The sequence below is a fragment of the Paralichthys olivaceus genome, chromosome 18, assembly GCF_024713975.1.
Source record: "Paralichthys olivaceus isolate ysfri-2021 chromosome 18, ASM2471397v2, whole genome shotgun sequence".
In the NCBI taxonomy this organism is placed as follows: Eukaryota; Metazoa; Chordata; class Actinopteri; order Pleuronectiformes; family Paralichthyidae; genus Paralichthys; species Paralichthys olivaceus.
The window spans coordinates 2,696,331-2,714,514 of record NC_091110.1 but is presented as its reverse complement, the minus strand read 5'-3'; the positions used below and the strand labels follow the sequence as shown (position 1 = coordinate 2,714,514).

At 40.5% G+C, this 18,184-nt stretch overlaps 1 protein-coding gene across 9 annotated transcripts in view; it reads left to right on the top strand.

Moving 5' to 3' along the window:
* Nucleotides 1-509: 509 nt before the first annotated feature.
* slc4a5b (solute carrier family 4 member 5b) overlaps nt 510-18,184 on the top strand; it is a 34,433-nt gene continuing 16,758 nt past the window's right edge. For 6 of the 9 annotated variants that reach the window (XR_011239115.1, XR_011239116.1, XM_069513552.1 and 3 more), the window contains exons 1-11: nt 511-699; nt 4,041-4,105; nt 5,633-5,851; nt 9,604-9,733; nt 10,039-10,199; nt 11,320-11,475; nt 12,380-12,487; nt 13,584-13,639; nt 16,591-16,748; nt 17,107-17,194; nt 17,539-17,693. Coding sequence is in view for 7 of the 9 variants with exons in the window: in XM_069513552.1 (XP_069369653.1) it covers nt 4,042-4,105; nt 5,633-5,851; nt 9,604-9,733; nt 10,039-10,199; nt 11,320-11,475; nt 12,380-12,487; nt 13,584-13,639; nt 16,591-16,748; nt 17,107-17,194; nt 17,539-17,693 (1,295 nt within the window). In the remaining 2 variants the exon portion in view is untranslated. Of the gene's footprint in view, nt 700-4,040; nt 4,106-5,632; nt 5,852-5,937; nt 7,041-9,603; nt 9,734-10,038; nt 10,200-11,319; nt 11,476-12,379; nt 12,488-13,583; nt 13,640-16,590; nt 16,749-17,106; nt 17,195-17,538; nt 17,694-18,184 lie in introns of those variants that run through there. The other 3 variants (XM_069513551.1, XM_069513553.1, XM_069513554.1) reach the window with 3 other exon arrangements.

Below are 18,184 nucleotides of genomic sequence, written 5' to 3'. Positions count from 1 at the left end.
GTGGAATGTACAGTAAATACATTTTCTGCTGAAATGTGGAGGAGATGTGTACTGTAAAGTAACTTTAAATAGAAATACACAAGTGTAGCACCTGTACCTCAAAACCATGCATATGTACAGTACTTGAGGCTAGTTGGCCTCAATGATTATCTTAAAACTAGAAAACTGAGAAAGGTGGGAATGGATGTTCTGAGTGAACACTATACTGTTACTACACACACATGCACACACAACACTAACTCCCTCTCTGCATCTCTCTCTCTCTCTCACACTCACACAGACACACACACACACACTAACTCTCTCTCTGTATCTCTTTCTCTCTCTCTCTCTCTCTCACACACACACACACACACACACTAACTCCCTCTCTCTCTCACACTCACACAGACACACACACACACACACTAACTATCTCTCTGTATCTCTCTCTCTCTCTCTCTCTCTCTCTCTCACACACACACACACACACACAGACACACACACACTAACTCTCTCTGTATCTCAATCTCTCTCTCTCACACACACACAGAACCGCAGCATCCAATACTCAATACTCATATTGTTCTTGCAGTCATTGAAACAGTTGCAGCATTTTGCTCCACAAATTATATACAGACTCATATTTTATAGTTTAATATAATTAACCCTCCAGTAACTTCAAAATTTTGGTTCTGTCAGCGTCATCTTTCACACAAGGTAAGACATTTACATTTTTTTGTCACTTTTGACTGGATTTAGAGGGAAAATCTGACCTTAGATCATTTGAGATTTTGTTGAAAACTGATATGATGATTACAAATGAAATGAATCAGAACTGGGTGTTTTGGATGTATTAACTTTTGAAAACAAGTCACTTTATAAAAACAGCATGATTCTAACATTTGTTAAAATGTGTTTATTTTGGACAAAAAAAACATCTCGCTCTGGTTGCATGTTGCGATTTGACCATTTGAGGTGGTCTTCATTTAGCATGAACTTTATTTTTTGATGTTGTCTAAGTTGTTTCTAAGTGTTGGGTTAAGGGCTACACTAAGGTTCATTGCTGGTTTCCCTCACTCTATGATTTGTTGCTGAGGCCCTTTAGATTCATGGTCGGACTCAGCCTCAAAAAATTTGGTATTTTCAACGCACCCTTGTTGAAGTTAGTTAACACTAACCTGAGTGTAGCTGTATGTCAAGAAGAGGAGGTGCCCTGACTGACTGTGTCTGCAGTGTGATGCCAAACTAGAACCTTGAACAGTTAACTTCAGCACAATGTTCGGTGTGCATGTGTGTATGCATGCATGTGCATGTGTGTGTGAGTGCGTGTGTCTGTGTGTGTGCGTTTGTGTTTGTGTGCATGTGTGCGTGTTTGTGCATGACTGGACTCATGTGACTGTCCTTCACAGTCAGTGATCAGGCTTCAGGAACTAGTAAGCAATCAGAAATGACATCTATTGATCAGCCTAGAAACCCCCCCAAATCGGCTGTAGAAAGACAAACCTATACGTCATGAGTGCATAGGAAACTCAGGGATCAGTTCCTGTGCAAATGTACATGTAACGCTAACTAGAATATGTCTGGATAGAAGAACTACATAGATTGCTCTGTGAGTGTGTGAGTGTGTGGGTGTGTGTGTGTGTTTGTGCGTGTTGTTATTTATTTAGGCCACAGCCAGTGGCCGCAGGCATGAAGTTTTCGGGTGGTATGCCATCCATCCGTATGTCCGTCCTTTTCTTGTTAACTTGATATCTAAATATTCAACACCATGAGGAAATGTATGTCTTAAAAAAACAACAATCACTTGAACTCAAAGATGAATTGATTATATTTTGGTCAAGGTTCATGGTCACAGTAACCTCATGTTCCTGTGAATGGGCTATTTCTAGCGCTAGCGGGCTTTTTTAATTATATCTGGTACAATTCACTTGGACTCACGGATGACCTGATTAGACTTTGGTGATCAAAGGTCAAATGTCGCTGTGACCTCTCAAATGCAAGTTGTGCCTCGTGAATGAATAAGTGAATATCTCAGGAACATCTCGAGGGAATTCTTTCAAATGAGGACTTATTCACTTGCACTCACTTGCACTAATCACATTTTGTTGGTAAAAGGTCAAGATCACGGTGACGTTTTTGACCTCTTCAGTGTGATATTTCAACACTGACTTGAGGGGATTTCTTCAACTTTTGATCATTTGTAACTTGGAGTCAGAAAGGAAATTATTACGTTTCAGTGGTCAAAGGTCAAAGGTCACAGTTACCCTGTGTGAATCTGAGAAAAAAATATGTTGTTGGAGGAGGCATTTAACCATGGGTGGTAATTCTTATCCTTTCTTTTAGGTGGCTGTAAAGTGAAATCATGTTGATGACCTTAGATTGCTCACATTCATTCATTCACATCCCTCCCTGATGGAACTGTAGGAGCTTTCTATTGTGCTCAACTCAATCTTAAACCTGCTGCCTTAAGATGTGTGCATTGACAAAATTGAACTTGACAGATCCAAACTCACCTCATGAGTTGTAAAAATGTTAAACCAGCATTAAGTTCACTAAAGGGTTCAACGGGTTCAATAAACCCATTCAAGGAATTCAGTTCAGTTAACAACAAGCGTAGTACACCAAGGTTTGCCTCTCAGTTTGATAGGTCACTCTTTAGTCACTGACCTCTGCCCCTCCGGGGATGTCTCCAGATAAGATAATAATTAATTTGATGAACTAACACTTAGCAACACACTGAAATCCTGATTTCAAGAATATATGTGCAAATAAATTACAATTAAAAAAGTCTATAATTGAAAACTCAACATTTACAGTTCAATAAACTTGGAATTAAGAAAATGAAAAAGGCAATAATGATCAAACACTAGAACAATCTTGGTTTGCCAAGTAGAGAAAACCCTTTTGTTAATTTCTATTTGGTGAGAGTTGTGAGTAATCCATTAAGGTCTCTTATAAAAAAAAAAGATTTATTAACCACTGGCTGACACTTCAAAAAGGTTTCCTTATTAGAGGAAGTGTAGTGTGAGGATGAACACAACTCGGCAATCCCAGACTTGTTCACATTGATGTTAATCATGTTCATCTCATCATCCTGTAAAAATGGCCTGGAGTATAATCAAGAAAATAAAACCCAATATTAGATAATAAACACATTCAGACATCCCACAGATGTAGCTGGAGTTCTACAGCAAGTGTAGCTCAGGTAAAGTTTTATCGTTATTGTTGTGTTGTTGTTGACCAATTTTCCCCTCTGTCTTTATTGAAGGAGTAGTGCAGCAGCATTTTGGTGGAAATTCGTCACCTTTAGTTTCCATGTTTGAACTCCAGCCTGGACCTAAGGGGCTGCTGGGGTTTTCCATTGAGTTTTCCTCTTGTCATCCTTCGATCTGTTGATGTTGCAGTGGCATGTGTGTTGCCATGTGGGCTGGCAGCCCATGTGGAACAGTAAGAGTCCGTGCAGTGCGTGGAGGATTCCCTGATACATGATATTGTACATTAACTGCACATGAAAGTGGGATGTATATTAGGTTATTGCTGATGGAGAATAAAAGAGAGGGATAATGTTGATAATGTTAACACTTCTGTCCGTGGGGGATCCCTCACATCCTTCTCTGTCTGAGGTTCATATATTTATTTTGCCCTGTTAAAGGTTCAGTGTGTAAGATTTAAGTGAAAGGGATCAATTGGCAGAAATTGAATATAAAATAATCCTAGTGATGTTTTCACTGGTTTGTTCAATCTTAATTGTAAGAATTGTTGTTTTCTTGACTCTAGAATGGATCCTTTATATTTAAATACTTTATATGTTTTTATGTTAGTCCAAATTGCACTTACTAAACACAAGTTTTTACGACAACTCAAGTTCACCACAGGTTTTCTGTCATGTTTGCAAGGGGAGGGTGAGGTGAGGGATATTCAACTGCAACATGCAACTTCACCACTAGATGTCACTAAATTCTACACACTGAACCTTTATTAGGGTTTTCTTTGGGGGGGGGGGCTTCCATATTTTCTCAGTAAACCTCTTCCCCCTTGTTTCTGCTAATCTGTTTCAGGATGGATCATCATGACTGGCAGAGGGGAAGGAGCAGAGGTCATCGACACCATGACGATGATGATGGTGAGACAACAGTTACCCTGAAAGAAATGCAGGATTATCAGCTGAGTAAAATGGGCAGAGCCCTGGATCACCTGAAACAAAGTTAAATACATGGCAATTAGTTTGTATGTGATTAGCTGTATTGGGTAAGATTACAATATGCACTTCTAAACCACATCAAGTGACAGAAAGGACTTTCTACCCTCAATATCAGATTCAACAAGACTGATGTTTTCAACTCAGAAAGTTGGTATAGGGGGAATTCGGGTAATATGGGACACTGAGTGATGTGGGACACCTAATCTTCAGTTTGTTTAATTCCTGTGTCCACACAATTTAGTCATCAGGACTTTTACTACAGGTTAGCATTGACATCATGTGACTGAAATCACATGACTTCATGGGGGTGGTGTTACAGAAAGAGGTTGAGCAAATGTCAGAAGCCCTCCCTGGAATTGCATGACAAGGTCAATGACATGATTCTGAGATAAGATTAATGTTAAGGATATAAATCTGTCGTTAATAATACTCTTGTTGAGGGTGAAGGACAGGGGATGTTGCAGCCCCAGGAGACAAACTGCGATTTGTGAATATGGGCTACACAAGTCATTGTTTGATTTGATTCATTTATTGTCCCACCTTAAATCTGAGCTTGGGTCAGCATGCTTCAGGGAATCTGGGACAGTCATTTGAAGTCTCTAAATGGGGAAATATGCATTAAGAAACTAAAGAGACATAGCATATGATCTGCAGACAAGAGAGAGAGAGAGACAACCTTCAATGACTGAATGAATTAAGTTTTATTGGTATTTATATTAATAATATACACTTTCTTATTTAACTTTATTTCCTTTTTGCGCAATGCTTTTGTGGTTAAATGTTAAATATTGACCTTGGCATACATAAAGCAAGGTGATTTAGCCAAATCCAAGTGTCCCTCACTAAAAGCTGTGTCGTGTATGATATCTCTATTCTCTGTTCTGGTATGGTAAGAAAACATCGTAAGGATTACAGACAGGTATAATATGCTGATTCAATGTTTTAAAAATGCTAAAAATGTCCCAGATTTCATGAATTCACCCTGGCAATTTTTTTGCAAACAGTTCCTGATCATTTCATGAAGTACACACGAACCAACAACAGCATTTATTTGAAGCTCATGGTGGCATAATGTCCACACTGTATGAAACAGGAAACAGTATCTTGTTTGGCACACATAATATGTAACCTTTTCTAAGCAGCTACTGCAGCGGCCTCTGCAGCCACAAGTGGTAATTGCAGGATGCTGGCACGTTCATTTTTCTGAGAGTCTGAGAGGTTAGCTATCAGGGAAATGGAAGCAGTGCACCACTTGAAGCTCATGGGTTGTACAGGTCAGGTGCAGAAAAGAACACCTATTGGCCTCATTTCAGGCATAAATTATTCTGATGACCCAAAAGTATCTGCTTAGTAATGCTTCATTGAAACATGATGCATTGGTCACATCCAGTGTGCACGTACACTGCAGTCAGTGTTTTGATCCTTTCTCTCACGTGTTCTCTCTCTCAGAGGCCCAGCCGGTTTACATCGGTGTCCCAGTCTCCCACAGGCGGAAAAGGCGCAGACACCACTCCCACGCCAGTGATGCCGAACATAGCGCACGACACGCGCACTACGAACACCACACGCATCGCGACCAGTCGCAAGGGTATTACCACGACAGAGAGGAGCACTATGACGATGAGTGGGGGGGGAGTGCGGATCATCATGGCCACACCAACCTCACAGGTTAGATAAACTGAGTCTGTACGAGACGTGTGTCCTCATTGTCTATATAATAATTTTCTAAAGTTACCCATTAGGGACTTGGCTATTCTAATATTAAATATAAAGAATTATAAGGGGCATACAATCTTAAAAGAGACAACAAAAAGAGAGTTTTTAACAATTAAACACACAAAACTTAACTTGGTGATTTCACACACACACACACACACACACAGTGAGAGGCATATGACCAGGTTGGATGTAAGCTGTTGCACACTAAGCAAAGATCTGCCTGCACTAAGAGCGTGTGATGAGGTTGCAGCTGCTGGTACTTGTATGTACTATGTGATGAATATTTTTGCAGCATGGTCCCTGTTCCCAAGGGGCTATGAAGTCTGAAGCCTGTAAGCTGATTAGAGCTGAGGAACTCCAAGCTGTGTGTGCATGTGTGTGTATGTGCATGTACATGTTATTTGGGGTGACTGTGAGTGTTTCGCGTTTTGTATGCTTCATGTTTTTGCCTGCTCTAGAAAGGAATCGTCTCGAATGTGTGCCACCAACACACGGCCTGAGGTGACGGTAAGAGGCACTGGACTACAGGGGTAATCTGAGCTATATAAGTTCTGTGGGCGAGGAAGTCCTTGCTGTTCTCATTGCATGTGCATGTTTGAGTGTGTGTGTGTGAGTGTTTGTGCATGGACCTCTGGGAGGAGAGTGCTCGAGGGCCCCGTGGTGTGTGTCAACCCTCTTAAAGCCTCTGGCTCCTTGCTGCTTTGGAGATTTCGGTGGATTTCTGCCACAGCTTAGAGGAGACCGACAGATTGAATGGCGCAGGTTTCACATAGACCCACCACACACCGAATCATATGGCTGACTGAAAAAAACCAACTGGCTGTGGAAAAATACCTGTAAACGCAACAGAGCAGAAGAACAAGCCGAAAGGACGTATGCGAGTAGGAGTGAAAGTGTCTCACTTCTCTCCACTCATGGTGGAGAGCAAGGAGTGGTGAGCTAAGAACCCTCAGCCTCAACAAGAGGACAGAAACCCAGACGCCTTTCCTTCTTGACCAAAGCCAAACTGAGGACCTCTCTCCAGCAACCTGTGGGTCTTACTCTCCTTTGTCAGTGGATCCAGTGAGCAAGCAGGACCCCGGGGCCTCTTTCTCCTCTATTATGGCCTCCTGCTGGACCCTGCCAGGCTCTCAAATAGGTAAAGATGACAGGAAGGAGGATTGGAGGAGGAATACACCTGAGAGAAAGAGAATGTCTGTCTGTATTAGAGCTGGGAGTCAACACTGATATCCAGAATGTGCATCTGCAAAAACGTAATTATCAGCTTCCCTGAAGTGTCACTCAAACGTACAGTTGTGTATTAATAGAGCTTTGGACGTTCATTTGGGTAGTTAGGGTATATGTTCTTGCATATGAGTTCTTTTTTGGGAAGAATTGGCTGGTTACTTTATTGCTAAAGCCTCCTCCCCTTGGGTTTGTTTTTGGATCTGATATATTTTGTAAATCTGAGTCATTAAATAGTTTCAGATATTCACTACTTCATTTAACACTTCTTTCATACGGTAAATTGGTTGTGGCTCTCCTCCTTCACGGTGTGTGTATGTGTGTGTGTATGTGTGTTACTATTATTTATCAGCCATGTGCAGGGACTCTGCACCACTGTGATATTTTTTTAAATATGTGAATAATTCATCACTTTAGTTACAGTTTGAAGCATTTTCCACCCAGAGTCATAAGTCTATCATTAAGTCCCACGCTGAAACTAAACGTCCGTTAAACTGATCACTGAAGTGCTGCTCGTCAAGCCTGATAAACCTTCACAGTGTTATTGAAACAGCCGTTAGAACAGTCTCACCTTAAAACCAACATTTCTCCCTCTGAAGTTCTGTGTAAAACTATGCACAACTTAATAAACTGCACTTTTCTGACCAGATCACAACATGCCCAGTGTAAATGAGACAGAACACTGGGCTGGACAAGACATCATAAGTTAAAGGAACAAAAACAACTCCTTGTGTTTACCTCCCCATATTCTCTCAGTCATTCTGCTGAGTTTTCTTCACAAGGGGAATGGCTGAGGTGACTTTGCTGGAAAACATGTCTTTACTATTTGTAGACTTTATGGCACGCACAACATTTGGTGCTGGACCAACATGGTACAGTGGATTCATCAGAACTTTCGATTCCACACCTGCCTGCCGCTCCTGGAGATGGGGATGACATGAGGATGAGTGTGCTGACTGCAATTGGGTCCATGCTTAAGTCCTTCAGATCCTCTCTTTGTATGAAAAGAGCGCAGCCAACTTAAGAAGTTAAAGTAGTAGAGGGGATTGTGCATTTGTGTTTTATCCAACGATCCACAACTGATCTAAAACACAGCAAACACAACAGAGCATGATCCGCCTCTGTGGGATTTGTCAGAGATCAAAGACGGAACAGCAGACCTCCTAGTCTGACAGAGCGGACCTAGTAATGGAAACAGAACTGATTGGTCTCATTGTGGAACATTCTATTGTATTATAATCATGCACTGTGCTGTTGTTGCCATGGATTACATAATTGTCCCCTCCAAGTGGAAGTGTTGATTGAGATTGTGAACGTTCACTAAAACTGGACCCATTCAGATCTATGAGGTCGTGTGCTATTGACTTTTGCCTTTTTTTATCTTTCGGAGAAAGAAATTGAGCAACAGGAAAACTGGGAGATCTGTGAGACAGACAGACACACACACACACACACACACACACACAAACACACACACACAGTGCACAGCGCCTCCAGGCTCAGACGTTAATGGAGATTGATTAGTTCAGAGTAAAATGAGAAAAGGTGCCAGCTGATAGATTACACATCTCATTCAGATAGTAATTAGAGGAGCTGACTTTTATGTTTCCTCATTAAATGGGATAATTGGGGATTGTAACTTTTTTTTGTTGTCTTGTTGGTCGAAGGTCTGTTCTATGAAATTGATGATGTCCCGGGACCATTGTCACAATGGACAACCTTCCTCTCTGGAGTGTTTGATGTCTCCACTGTGCAATTAAGGCAACATCCCAAACTGACAATGAGAAGAATAAAAGACATAAAGTCTACTTGTAGCAGCAGCGTCTGCTTACTTTTAATTTAATGGTATCTGTGAAAATGTATTAATGCAAATAAACATTATCTGTCGTCTTTATTCTGTAAATGATTTTTACAGCCACTGAAGTGGAAGTTTGGGTTGATTGTTATTTTGGTAAGAGGTTTAATCTTAAAGCAAACACATTACTATTTGTATTTAAATGTTAGTATAAAAAGTAATATGATGATTAACTACCATAATTTACTACTTTGTCTAGGTATATTTGCAGTATATATGTCCACACAAAGTAGAATTGGCATAGTTTAAATGGTTTCAAAATTTTCTGCAACTTGAAGTTTATTGATCTTGAATAAAAATAATCAGTTTATCAAATATATTTATAAATGGACGAAAAGAAAATTCTTCCTCTTCAGATGTTGACCTGATGATATGATGGCATTTGTTAACTAGCAATAAACACAGGTTGAGAGGAACGTCATTCATTTTTGGTACCAGATTATAAATTAAGGGAGTACTAAATAAAAAAACATACATGAGAACTATTAGAATCCCACAGCACTTACTTGTGGTAACGTTTATCTTTGCACGTGCAGATATATGTTATATCTGTTGCTTGTGATCTGTGATTTTGATAGAAAACTGAAACTGACCTGTCTCTCGTTTGGCCTTCATTCTTTAGTGTCCCCTGCAGCGGAGCGGCTGCGCCACATTCTGGGGGAGGATGACAGCACCCCAACACCCACCATCTTCACTGAGATGGACACACTACAGCAAGAGGGGGGGGAATTAGAGTGGAAAGAGTCTGCGAGGTACACGGACACACACACAAACATACAGCCTGAGTGTCAGAGCTTTCATTAGTTAAGGATTTGGAAGACTTTTGATGGGATTTAGGGGTTGAGGGTTACATTTAAGATATTGTGGACTCTGCATGACTGGTCTATACCATTACACGTGTTTGAAGCCGCAGTTTAAATTGCATAGCACCCCCCCGCTGACTGGCACTCCTGAACCTGGAGAAATCAATCACTCTGTCTCTCTCGAAACAGCCAAATAACCCCCCCTGCAGCTATTGAATTCCAAGGCCGAACCCCCTTTTTCTCCCCCTGTGTAGGTGGGTGAAGTTTGAGGAGAAGGTGGAGGAGGGAGGAGAAAGATGGAGCAAGCCTCATGTCTCCACACTGACCCTCCACAGCCTGTTTGAGCTCAGGACCTGTCTGCAGACAGGAAGCATACTACTCGACCTGGAAGGCTACTCTCTGCCACAGATAGTGGGTGAGTCCCACAGCATTTTTCCCCTGGTGTGTCTGTACATGAACAATCACCCTTATCCAGAGCGTTTCACTCACATTTTAGTCTGCACTTATGTCTTTCACACAGCAGACACTTGAAATGCTAATGCAAAAAGCCGTTTTCGCACATGACCAGCGGAGGAACTCAGAGGAGTTGGGTCCAGACTTTCTCCAGAGGTTTCCTTTCACACATGCACAACGCAGCAGGAGATTCTCTGCTCAGACACATTCACAACAACAAATCCTCCGCAGGATTAAGCTCAGTGGTGGTGCAGCAGGCGGGGGCAGGACGTAACACTAACATGATCCACAACGTAACTCCGCTGTGCACCGCATGTTGCGTTGAATCCTGCAGAGATTCTCCTGATGTTTCTCACATCAGCTCCTTCATAGTTCAGCCAACATTGGAGGATCAGGTGGAGGTGATAATAAGGATATCATTAACCAAACACCTTGGTGTTGCATTTAAGGACCCTTTAACATCTAAGAATTGTTAATTGGTTGCATGAAGCCATTGCACCAATAAACCTACAATTTGATTATTAAAGTCAAGCAACATAGCAGTTCTAGCTTCCATATCACACCATCAACATATAAGAGCAATGTAATATTGCCACCTTACATGTGAAGTTGACTTGGCGACTGTGTTAGCAAACAGCTACATATTTACATATCTAGCAGACTCAGACTGAACATCAGCAAAACCATTGTAAGGATGGACAATGACACTTCCCAAAAACTAAAACCAAAACATTTTGACGGCTCCATGGGGGCTAGCTGCAATGAAAGGTCATAAACCCCATCTCCTCCATTTAAGCAAATGGGACATGGGCCAAACTGAAGTTAACACTTCAGCATTTTGTTGAATTTACACAAAAAAGTTTTCTAAAGACTTTGTTAGGCATGTTCTTGAAGTTACTGCGGTCCCTGCAAGCAGCTGATGTTTTTATGACACAAATCAAATAAGTTTCAAGTCTGGTGATTTGAAGTACAATTTTGTTGTGCAACTGAAATAAAACCAGTTGTTTACCTGGAAAGTGAAAAAAAAACAAGGGTATGAACTCATATGAACTCACAGATGTTGTTCATGCATATCCTTCCAGATGAGATTGTGGATCGACAAATCACCGACGGTCTCATCCCTCCTGATCTGAAGGAGAAGATCAGTTTTGTGTTGCTGAGGAAACATCGTCACCAGACCAAGAAACCAATCCACCGTTCACTGGCAGACATAGGGAAGTCCTCCAACACTTCTTCTAGTAAGTGTGTGTCTGTGTGTGTGTGTGTGTGTGTGTGTGCAGTGGTGTAGTGGTGCCTGGAGAAGTGGGTATACTCTTAATTTTTCTTTCTTTTTTAGCAGCCCGTCCACCAAGAGATAAACGTTGTGTGTTATATAATCAGTGAGATGTAAGACTACTTATGCGTATTTATTTCATACAATAATAATATCTGGACCACAGACTTCAGGGTGACCACACGATGATGCATTTTGAGTAAACTAGTCTGTGAGCCAGTAGTTTCTCTTGTAAACTGTCACATGGATCAGTAGATTTGCAACAGACAGTGTATAGGCCAGAGTGCCACCATTATGAAATTAACAATATATCTCGTGGGGCAGTTTGCAAATATAATGTATCAATATTACAGTTTGCAAATATCACAAGTATTACTACATAAATCTACTGGTTATGTACATAATGGGCATGACCCTGCCTATGATTGGCTTACTCTGATATTCTTCTTCTAACCAACCAATCACCACTCCTCATACCAGCAAACCTAACAAAAGCAACATGTACTAACCAATCAGAGGCAGAGGGTGATGCTTTCACTGTCCTACGAAAAAAAGGCTTGCAGGACACTACTGCACCAGAGGCATTTTAGAAGAGGGTATACGCTTTGCCTATTGAGAAATAAGTGGCGATACACTGTATACCTGTGTATACCCTGCACTACACCACTGTGTGTTTCAGTATGCGTGTGTTCTGTTTGTACACTTTCTCTACTACCAATCAAAACTTCCACACTCTAACATCCTAACGCTTCCTTTGTTTTCTGCCACGTTGACCTCCACCTCACCTTTTCTTTGTTAAAATCACTTCTGCTCTGGTCATCGCTTCACATCCTCCGCTGCTGCTGGTGCTGCTGCTGCTGCTCTGTCAGGCCGTAGTCCTCAGGTTAATCTGAGTCGTAGCAATATTTCAGCCTCTGGGAACCACCGCTCCACAGAAGACCTACGTTCTCGGCAGTCGAGCAACCTTGGCCGCCTGCGTGAGTCAAAACACACACCACACAAACATGCACACATGCATGCATCATGAGTTCCCGGTGATTTGTGTTAGTTTATACGCACTGGTTGTGGAAAGGAACCACATGTGTTTTTTCAAGTACTGTACTGGTACATGTCAGGTACTTGTGTTTTTTTTAAAGAAAAATGTGTTACTTTATGACTTTACAACATTTTTTACTCACATTTGACAGCTCTGCATTCCAAGTTGCATATTTGAGATCTTTCTTATTTAATTAAACGATAAGATGATGACACAACCATATAGATTTAAGCAGTGCAATACAAAGGCAAAACTGATAAACATGCATATATACAATGTGCAGTTGAAATATAAAACTCATCGGCTTTGTATTTATTAAGAAAGGAATTACACATGCACATACATTGTGGTTTGATTAGAAATCATGAATGTAAACATTAGTTTGTTTGCAAAAAACCACCACAGGGCGAATTTGAGGAGACATTTGAGGACAGGACATTTTACTTATTACACGTTTCTTTCAATAGTTGTAGTTCCTGTACTTTTACTTTTTACTTTTAGTCAGCCACCGATACGCACCTCATGACTCTTACTTTCTAACCCACACTGGCCCCTGGCAGCTCCCAGCTACTGCATGATTTCAACACTTGAGATGGCTTTGTGTGTTTATACTCACCATGAACACAATGTGCTGGACATACTGTATTAATTATGTGTTTACTTAAGAGAATTTGGTCCTATTGTGTGATCCTTTGCTGGTTTCTTTTGTGAATCTGTCTTGGTGAAGGGGATTAGGAGAGGATTTTCTGGGCTCTGCACTATGTTCTCTTTCTCTCTGTTCAATTTTATTTGTTCCCAAATCTGCTTTGAGGAAATGGCTCATTAAAATATAATCCACCTCTGAACAATTCAACATGGGGAAGTTAGAGAACACTATAACTAACAGTGGCCGCTATGTTAAACCTATAACCTGTAAGAGTGATTTTTCATATATATTTCTGAATAGTAACTGACCAAATATCCCCTTATATCCCTTCATATATCTACGATGTGTTGTGTGTTTTAGTGTCAAATATAAATACGTGCTTTATTTACAGATAATGCCCAGAGCCGAAGCATGAACGACATTTCAGACACACCGAGCACAGACCAGGTAAATGCTACATTCAACCATTCAGTGTTTCATGTCATGTGTTTTTAATAACTTTTGGATTAAAGTAGAGCTCTATGGCCCAGAGGAATCACATATATCAGGATTTGTATACATACACAGTCATATTAGTCAGATACATTGATTTTTAGTTTGGTTTTTCATTGTGTTTCCCCCTAAAAGCCTTCCTTAAAGGTTCCTTTAAGTATGTGTGTTGCGTGAAACTGAGGGAGCAAAAAAAAAAACTGTTGAGTTCATGGGAAATGTAGTCTTATATTTAGTAAAACCTCTCACAAATTATTTTTTTCAAAATACAACAGGTCCTATCAATGATCTCCTCACCTAGATCCTGAAATAGAATATTTCCACAGCTCCGTTTTCAGTGTGGTATGCGGCCGGATAGTCATGAGCTGCCCTTTAAATCCATGGAAATGGTATAAGTCCTCTTTTCATATGAGTGATGTGGTCCTCTACCTTAACAGCTGTGGGTATTTTGACATTATTTTTCAGAATTGGTGTATTTTGTATATCTATATGCTTATTTAACCATTTTGGACCTAAATTCATCTGGTTTTGACACAAACACCAGAATCATCATGTTGCTTTAAAACTGGTGGAAGTAGAAATTAGTCATCAAAATGTCAAAGTATAGCTTTTATGTTGTGAGTTGCTTATTTTGTGCTCTCAAATCACAAAAAAATCTCCTATTGCAGGTCGAAACTCTAGACTAATACCAAATTTTAACTTTGCTGCTTATTCCGTCATGAAAATGTGATGTTTTTAAAACTCTATTTTGTTTTTCTGTAAAACGTGCTCGATCTCATTGTAAATATTCCTGGTGGTGTAACAATAATATAGTTTAATCCTGGGTCCTTGAATTTCAGGGAAGGCACCTGGAAGGTCCTCGTGTTTGACATTTGTAAACCCTGATTAACACTTGAGTTTAAGAAATTAGAAATAAATTCCACACAATTAAAACGGTGCAGCTGTGATCCATTGTTGCATTTCATCATGAGGAAATTTCAAAATGAAAGCTGCACTTCTGGCCCTCAGTTTAGAACAAGCTCCTAAATACTTGCTCCTGCACTTCCCATAATGAAACTTAGTGCAATGTGATTAATGAACACTCCTTTGTGGTGTCAAATGTCTCTTTTGCAGTGTTTATCCCATAGGCAGAATAATAGGCCTCATTAAGAATAAACTAAACAGGTAACTTCATGTGTAACATGAATCGAGTGCCCCTTTATCTGTATATCCTGCACATTCACTTCTGCCTGGACATATATGCAGTCACTGCACTCATTATTGATTTGTAAGCGACTAATCTCCTGTTGCCTGCGGGAGATTAGCAATGGATTGTGTCAGTTCTGCACACAGATGGCATATAGTGAAAACCAGCATTTCTGTGTGTGAGTGTGTTTTTTTGCATGCTGCTTGTGAGTTTTATGATGAATTGAGTCCTATTTTATGAGGAGGTATACAGAGGACTATTTAATCCCTCTAACCCACACACTCTGGCATCTGAGGTGGGAATTTGTTCCATTATATTCCGCCGGTGTGTGTGTTTGTATACTCATTATTGTATGTTTGTGTTTCGGCTTCAGTTTTTCTGAACAAAGGAGCAGTGGTGAATATAATCTCTGTCAGCCATTAGCTTTTCCTTTTGATCTGTGCCAAAGTATGCAATAACTCCAGGTTCTGTGTCACTGTCTCCATTGTTAACCAGCAGTAGTAATTTAATGTGTGTGTGTGTGTGTGTGTGTGTGTGCTTTACTCGGATAAAAAAGCAAGTAAGAAATGAACTCATGAGTCTAAAGCTGGCTTCCTTGATCTGACCAATATGACCAGACTGCCACGCTACAGTGAGATACATCACATTATACCATGTAATGGCGCTAAAGGGGTTATCACCTCTGAGAGTCAACTCACCGCTGCAGACGGCAGCTACAGTGAGTGAGTGGGTGGATTGGTGTTAAATGAGCTGGTCGCACTGTGTGGGACTGAAATGTTTGTTTATGGGTAGGACCAAGACGTCAGAGAGTGAAAGATGAAGAGTTGCTGAGTTGACTCTGAAAGTAGCATTAAACACAGATTATCAAGAGATTTCCATTTAAGCACCCACCACTCCACTGCCACGTGCTTCCTTGGTAAGGAGAAGAAGGGGGCGGGGGTGGCCGCAGTGTGTTGTTTGATTCTTTTTTATACTCTATGCAATTCATTTGCGGATAAACAATTCTGAGGAATCTGTGCCACGGCCACAGCAGCAACTCTGTGATGCTTTAGGATAAAAATCTGTGTTTTAATTCTTTTTATATTCATTGTTAAGTGGATACAAAATGTTAATTGAGGTGGATGTAGGAATGAAGGTCTTTAAATTAACTTCTATTAAAATTGATCAAGCCTGTTTTTAAATTTCAATTAAATCTCATTTGTGAGAATTTATTTAACCTCCACCAGTTCATCCTGTAGGGAGCATAAACATTTGAACCACATTTCCATCATCAACAGCTGGTGGCCCTAGTGAAGAAGTCAGTCGGCTACATCCTCTGGGGACCATGGATGTTAATGTTAAATTTAATTGCAGGTCATCCAATAGATTTTGTCCTATGTGGCGTCTGACTGATCAATATTGCTTTTCCCAAAAATGAAATTTTTTAGAAAGAACTTCCTGCTATAGTGAGAGAGGAAGCAATAACAAATGACTTAAAGAACAATTATAGAAATTATAAGCGGAGCAAGAATCTAACTCTCTTTCTTTGTTGTCATTTTCATTTTCTCTCAAAAATGGATAACTATTAATATCCAACCATTTGATTTCACCACTGACACTTAGCAAATCAAATACCTGATCATGGAACATACAGTATACTGCAGGCAGGAAAGGTCAGCTACAGTGCACCGTCCCTCAATGTGTGATTTCGACTCCTGCTCCCTTTTCTCGTTTGTTCCTCCAGCTGAAGAACAAGTTCATGAAGAAGATTCCCCGCGATGCCGAGGCGTCCAACGTCCTGATTGGCGAGGTGGATTTTTTGGACAAGCCCTTTGTCTCCTTTGTTCGCTTGGCTCAAGCCACGACACTAGGAGGCCTCACTGAGGTCCCTGTTCCCACCAGGTGGGTGTCTTTATCTTGTCTCTTTATCTTGTCTCTCAAGGCACCCCCTTTCTGATCCACTTTAAATGGGCTGTTTCAGAGTGAAGACTTGCTTCTATAGTTAGATTAAGATTAGGAATAGGAGACACTTGTGTCAAGAAGAGCACAGGCAACAAGATTGTTATATGCAATTCATTTGCATATATTATGGCCTTTGAGGATATTCTGATCAATGGGTTATTGGAGGTAATCGGAGTAATTTGACAGAAGTTGGTGAGAGCTGGGCTATCAGAAAAAAAAGAAAAAAAGAATCACCCAACCTGCTCACAATTACACATTAGTAGGATTTAATTCATGTTTTACTCTTATGTTCTGACAGGTTTCTCTTCATCTTGTTGGGTCCTCATGGCAAAACCAAATCCTATAATGAGATTGGCAGAGCTATTGCTACACTCATGGTGGACGACGTAAGTGACCAAGACACCCTGACAGACAAACTTATTGGTAGTTTTTCCCCTGGAGGTAGAGAGGAAGGTCGGGGGTTTGATCCCTGGCTCTTCCAGTCCTTGGGCAAGACACCAAATATGATAGCTGTGCAGTCTACTGTATGCATTAATTAGATGAATGATTGATAAACAAGCTCTATAGACATAGAAGCACTGTGTTGATATGTGAATGGTTGAATGTGACTGAGTGTGAAGTGCTGTCAGTGGTGATTAACACTAGAAAAGCACCAATAGATGCTGTCCAAGATGCACAATTTACTTTATACAATACATTACTTTGATTTTATTTCTTTATTTCATTCCAGCTGTTCAGTGATGTTGCCTACAAAGCAAGGGACCGTGACGACCTTATTGCAGGTGTTGATGAGTTTCTGGATGAGGTGATTGTCCTCCCTCCAGGGGAATGGGACCCAAAAATTCGCATTGAACCTCCCAAGAAGGTTCCATCTGCTGAAATGAGGCACGTACATTAACTAAACACACGTTCAGGTGTCTCCAGGCTGCTCCAGCCTGTATTGTATTATTTAACCACAAGGCAAGTTTGCTTGGAAATTACCTTTTACACGTAGAGACAATTTAAAGTGCTTTCTTTAAGGTGAAGAATTTCATGAGAACATCAGTGAAAAAACACTTTAAAATGATGGATGAATAAATTATAAATAAATAAACGAGATTACTGAAGGGAATGGGGAATAAAATATATAGATAGACTAAATAAAATGAAATAAAAGAGTAGAGCAGTGGAGAAATGAATAAATTACTGAAGCCTGAGTTCCCATAATCGTACCCTGGGGGACTCCACGTGGTTTACACCACAGGATTTCAACCAACAGAAGACTTTACCAGATAACACAACACATTTTCTCAGTTTGTGGAGAAAACATTTAATGTTGATAATATCTCAGGTTAGACAGAACCAGAATCAGGGATCAAGCTGTAGCAGTTTTTGGG